Here is a 6,339-nt window from a genome sequence, read left to right as displayed (position 1 = left end):
ATTCTATGGTTATAATATGGTGCCCTACGACGGAAAATACACACAAGCTCCTAGATGCCGGTGAACCATATATAAATATTAAATTCAAAAAAATACGAGGAAAGATTAAAAAAACTGGAATTTTGGGGTATCAATAATGGTCGATCATTCTACTCATGTAGCCCGCTAATAGCTCACTATAGCGCTAAATTTGAAGTCATTTAGCTCGCTATAGCGCTAAATTTGGAGTCATTTAGCCTGTTAAGCTGCTATACAAAACCATCCTTCCACCTTATTCTTTGTTTTTGTTTCGGATATATATGATGCATTGATGCAAGGCTTGGTTATTGAATTAGGAGACCTGATTGGTGCTCGGGTTTTGATGTTAGAACATGTATATATGTCAATTATATGCGATATATCATATATGATGCCTGGTTGTATACTTATGTTTTCAATTTTCATGATTTAAGAAAAACGCTAAATGGGGCTTAGCTTTGCTATAGGTTTTGATAGCTTCTGACGGAGCGGCCGCTAAATGACATAACCCGCTATTTAAAACATTGTTTTTTTTTGCTCAGTGACACCATAATAAAATTCACGATCATAGCTCATAAAATTAATGTACTATATATTGTTGTAACCAAAGGCACGATAAAAATTACATGCATCTTTCTTCAGGAAAAAAAACTAGGTGTACAAACAATCGCCCACACATTGCTGCAGGGCTGCTTTTTTAATCACAAATTCAGAAAGAAAAACAAGAATCATTACTGTATCCAAGAACAATATATCAATATCAACAATGGATGCCCGGCGGGGATCAGTAGCGGCTGCACTCGGTGGGGAGCCCCTGCGGGAACCTGTACCCATCGTCGCAGTAGTTGTAGCGCATGTAACTGCGCTCCGCCCACTTGACGGTGCCCCACTCGGCGCCGTCGAGCTGCTTGTTCATCCACCTGCCGCTGCCGGTATGGCACGCACCGCCGCTGACGCAAGCGTTGGCGTAGAAGTTGCGGTAGGAGACGACGAAGGGCGCGTTGGACCAGTTGATCGGGATCTTGCCCTTCTCCGTTGCCCAGTAGCTGCCGTCCCAGAGCGTGGCGTGCAGCCTCATGGGCTTGGAGCTAGGGTAGGGGAGGCCGGCAAAGCGCTTGAAGGACCGGATGAAGAGGTTGTCGACCTTGAAGAGGATGTTATCCGGGTTCCATATGATGGTGTAGGTGTGGTAGTCGGCGGCCGGGTCGAACCAGAGGTCGAACTGGTGCTCCTTCTTGCCGTCGCCGTTGGCCCACACGTTCGTGTTGAGCACCACCGGGTGGCCCGTCGAGTTGCCCATGAACTCCATGTCGATCTCGTCGCGCCACTCGTCGTCACCGGAAGAAAGCTGCAAATAACAGCAACGCCGGATCAGCTAAAGTTATATAAAGATTGACAGAGCGACTTTAATGTTGGTCCTTATCCAAAGGTTGCGGCTAGATCTAAGTCAGACTGAGACTTAATGAATTCTTAGTTAAATGACACAACATATAGAAAGAAAAAAGAAAAAAAAATTACACAGATCTCCATGTAAGATGTCACAAATATAGCATCTACTAAGACTTTGTTTAAGTCTCAGTCGACTAAAATTTAGCAATCCTGTTATCAAAATTAAGCTGGCCGACTTACGTAGAAGCAGGAGACGGTGCCGGCGGAGTTTCCGGGGATGAGCTTCATCTGGATGCTGAACTCACCGTAGAGGAACTGCTCCTTGGAGTTGAAGCCGGCGGCGCCGGATTGCTGGTTGAGGTTGAGCATCACCACCTGCTGGCCTGAGGCGTCGTATCCCGTGCGGACGGTGCCGTCGGTGTTGAACCTCTTGTCAAGCCAGGACTTGGCTGAGGCAACCTGCAAGAGCGCCAGGGCCACGGCGAGCACAGCCAGAAAACACCGTGCCATGGTGGCTGCTCTAGACTGGAGAGCTTCCTGGAAACAAATGAGCTTACAAAGTGGAACGCCTTGCGGTGTGTGTGTGTGTGGTGAGAAGAAGCACGGGAGATGTCGCTGTTTTATAGTGGTGCCATCCAACTGCTGTGCCCCTGCTTGTTGATGCATGGGGCACATTTTTCTCCATGCATGCATTATCGATCTGGTGGGCGCGGAGGTCGTTACAATTATTCGGGCAGCACATGGGTACAATCTGCCATAATCTCTAATCTTTGGTGTGTTCATACGTACATCGGTGGTTTGATGAGGTGTCTAAAGGAACACTCAGACTACCGAGGTTTCCAGAAATTGGGTGGTGGAACCGACCAGCAAAGATTAAGTGGTGAAATCCAGTCGAGTGACACGTACTACGTAGGCACCGCCACTGATGATATGATGGCTCGCTAATTTCCGTTATTCACTCATTGCCTTAGTTGTGTGCTCGTCGGTTAACCACCGCGCCGCGCTCGCGCATATCACATCAGGCAACGTCGTTCAGGACATACCATGTAACTAGCACGCTGAACGCATAACGAAATTTAGGGACCTAATCCTGATTAGCAACTAGTCCGACAAATTAAGCTATGATTGGGCCATTCACCAAAAAAGAAGCTATGATGGGGCATCTGGGCCATCGTTCAAATGATGCATCGCGGCTTAGAACTGGAGCAAAGCTTGCTTGCCACATTGGAACCAGATAGATATGCCTATATGATATAAGAAAAGGTAGATGCTAAACCTCTCGTTAGACTTAGATGCTAAGGATACTACTAGAACGCCCGTGGGTTGCTACGAGCTATAGTGCATATAAGTGAATCAAACAAATTATTAAGTTTGTCCTCAAGGTCGAAGCTCATTTCTTCCAGTCTGGGCTCCCCAAATCCAAACCATATGTGAAGAAGAAATGTGATTGTCTGCATTATCCATCATGTTATTTCTAACACGTGGGCCCAACACAGAAACCCTGCCCCATGACACACCCTTTCCTTTTCCTAATAGAGCCCTCTCCTTTAAAATTGAGTGATCCCCACCGCTCTCCGCCCTAATCCCCTCCCCTTGTGTATGTGTTGATCCACCACCAAGGCGTGCGCCGAGTCCGTGCGGATTCCTGGTTCTTTCATCTCTATGTTCGATCAGACGTTCATACAAAGATCCATCGTGAGTTGTAAGAAGGCAATTAGCAAGTTTAAAAAGGACCAAAAGTGAATTTATTCACATAGTTGGATGCCCATGTGTTGCCACATGCTAAAAAAAACTATATGTACAACAAGAAACGTGCTAACAAAATGTTTTTACAAAGAGAAAGTCCGTGTGATGTGAGTCATATACTATTTACATGTGATGATATCTCATGCTCGTGATGTGGTAGATAAATGCATCTCCTCGTCATCTTCATGCCCCCTCCCTCTTCTCAGTCACCACATGACACTCCACTTCCTCCCACACTCCTTCTTCTCGTAGTTTTCTCCCCACGCCTCCACCTTGCATCAAAATATTATGTGGCTTGTCAAACTTTCACAATTTTCAAAGGTTGGCCATCCCCTTAGATTATAGATAACTTATATGTGCACCGAATAAGGATAACGAAAAGCCATACCAAATGTCCTGCGAGAGATAAAATTCAGGGTCGTATCCCATACTCTATGCAATCAATTTTTAAGATAATCTCTTTGTAGCTTTTGTCAATATTGTGATACTCACACATTCCACGGAACAAACATCCAATGCTGACCAAATAATTGATTTAATAGTTGAAATATGCCTATGATAAACAAAGTTTACTCAGAGCAAATTTTCTAAGAAAGGCAGATAATTTACTTAAGTGAAAAATGAGAGATTTGGGTTCATCTCAAATTATTGCATATATTAGAAGCAGAGGGTCACGGAACAATTAACACAATAGCAAATCCATGTTATATGTACTCCATGATGGCCTTTGTTTGTATGGCTACAATAGTTTTGTGAAGGAAACAGTGAAGACTCAATAGCATCAACTTACTGTATTTTTAGAAATTGTAGTCACATAACCTAGAAAAATTATCTTTCCAACTACTTGGACATACAATAAAATTGTACTATTTTGTATAGTGGCACCAGTAGAAAATAGGGCATTTGTTCCGGTTCGTAAGAGCCTTTAGTCCCGGTTCTTGAACCGGGACTAAAGGGTCATTACTAATGCCTCCCCCCTTTAGTTCCGGTTCTAACACGAACCGGGACAGATGGACCTCCACGTGGCCGATGTGCCGAGCCCAGGCAGGAGGGCCTTTGGTCCCGGTTGATGGCACCAACCGGGACCAAAAGGCATCCACGCGTCAGCATTTCAGTGGCTGGGGTTTTTGTTTTTTTAAGGGGGGGGGGGGGGGGGGGGTTGGTGGTTTTGGGGGGGTTAATTTAGGTGTTTCATATATTGTGTTAGCTAGCTAATTAATAGAGAGAAGTGTCATCTCTTATGTGCGTGCTTGGTCGACGCTACGTACTGTACATAGAGAGGCCCTCGACACGCTAGCTAGTAAGAAAATGAAGGGAACCATTAAGTACAGAAATTCGTCATGCAGACCGAGAGAAGTGATCGATCGACCTCTCCTTCTCCGAGAGATTGGTCGAACAACAAGTTTTCGTATTATCTATCCGACGCTACTGGCTACATACATATACAATATGTAAGATCTCTTACAATCCCCTAGCAATTGAAATCAACTTCCACATGGTATTCTCCGGCTTTATTGATGATGTGGTCAAGAAAGAATCCCGCCAATTCCTCTTGAATTGCTTTCATGCGATCTTGTTCTAGGAGTTCATCCCGCATCAGCCACGTCTAATTTGAAGAAGATGGTTAATACATATATGAATGAAACTCAACAGAAATGATGGTGCAATAAAATGAAATTGTAAATATTATTGCTTACGCACTTCATATTGTCTTTTAGAGTAGCCCCGCTTATTTTTCAAAGTCGCGTTGTAGATGAACTCACACACGTAGTATCCACAGAAATAATTCACTTGTTCCTGCCACAAGCACTTTACAAGAAATAGGGGTCAATCAAACTGATAATGAAGCATTATAAATGGCATTGATGAAAGTACAACTATAGAATCAACGGGAGATGCGTGCAACTAGCTAGCTAGTAGTACTTACTTTCGGGTATGTATATCGCAGCTCCTTCGGCAGTCCCGGAACTTCAGCGTGAACTGTTTCCAAACCCTGCAAGACAAAGAAAATAATTATTATTACTTGAGATATCAGGAAATGAACAAAAAGTTGCTGATATGGTGCGATAATGATTGATTGAACTTACTTGTTGAGCAAATTAGTCATGTCCGCATAGGTTTCGGGATCTTTTCGTCTCGAGTCTAAGACGTTTACTACTCCCCGCTCAAGCTTAATCTCCATAAGAACATAGTCGAATCTGCGCACGCATGCATAATCATCAATTACATTACTATAACCTCGCTCGAGTAATAAGGGAAACCGAATATGCACACGACAATAACACTCACTGGAAGTTGTAAGGGAAGAGTATTAAATCTTTGTTTTGATTTTTGATTAACGATTGTAGCAAGTTGGCCTCGGCCTCTTCGGCGTGCTTTGTAACCTGAATTTCATCTATAATATTTGTGTTAATGAACCCAATATCATACATTTCTTGTTTTTTGCACTCGACGATCTTCAATCTGCATAATATAGTGAGGATAATTAATTATAAATACATGCAATGAAAGAGCCGAGCTATATATAGAGACTTAATGACAGAAATAGTACTTATAGACAGTAGCAAAAGACCGTTAATTTATCGAGGGCCTTTTGATTGAAGAACTCGAAGAACTCCTCAAATGGAACAGTCAACAGATCAGTTCCAACAAGGTCGTGCTCCTCTTTAATATTCAGATACAAAGCATTCGTCCCCCAGACTCTCTGCATGTTTTCATGTACCAATTATGGAATATTCGCATCATAGTTGTTAGAGATTTTTCATCTTTGACGAGAGGCTTCCTGTACTCGTATCTGTGTTCGTCCACCTCCAAGAAATCAGGAAGTTGATCGTCAGGCAGGTAATCTGCAAGATTGTCATAACTGGCCACCGTCCCCGGAGCATTAGCGACTATGTCGCCGCTAGACATATTGAGCGGGGGGCACGATTGCTTTGCTTGTTCGCCGAGCTGGGCAATTTTTTCCTAGCTGCTCGTTCTTTTAACCTTTTATCACTGACAGTACTTCCCGACCGATCCGCTTCAAGATATGTCTGTTCAGTAATGCGCTCATAGTTGGTTCTCGGCGGAGACTTTGGTGGTTTCCTCAGGGCATCGATAGTGCACTTTGCTTTCACCGGATCTACCTTTTCCTCCGGAGGTGGATGTCTCTTTGCTTTCAACCGTTCAAAGAAGTCGTCCACTTCG

General features: G+C 43.8%; 1 protein-coding gene across 1 annotated transcript; it reads right to left on the bottom strand.

Moving 5' to 3' along the window:
- Positions 1–586: 586 nt before the first annotated feature.
- On the bottom strand, positions 587–1,989 carry LOC123064905 (xyloglucan endotransglycosylase/hydrolase protein 8). The gene is made up of 2 exons (XM_044488300.1): positions 1,648–1,989; positions 587–1,366 (listed from the first exon to the last, which is right to left on the bottom strand). The coding sequence occupies exons 1-2, from the start codon at positions 1,915–1,917 to the stop codon at positions 803–805; spliced, it is 834 nt and encodes a 277-aa protein (XP_044344235.1). The 5' UTR covers positions 1,918–1,989; the 3' UTR covers positions 587–802.
- Positions 1,990–6,339: the final 4,350 nt, after the last annotated feature.

Source organism: Triticum aestivum, chromosome 3B (genome assembly GCF_018294505.1).
Source record: "Triticum aestivum cultivar Chinese Spring chromosome 3B, IWGSC CS RefSeq v2.1, whole genome shotgun sequence".
Lineage (NCBI taxonomy): Eukaryota > Viridiplantae > Streptophyta > Magnoliopsida > Poales > Poaceae > Triticum > Triticum aestivum.
Note: the sequence above shows the minus strand (reverse complement) of the source record. Positions and strands in the feature narration are given on the sequence as shown.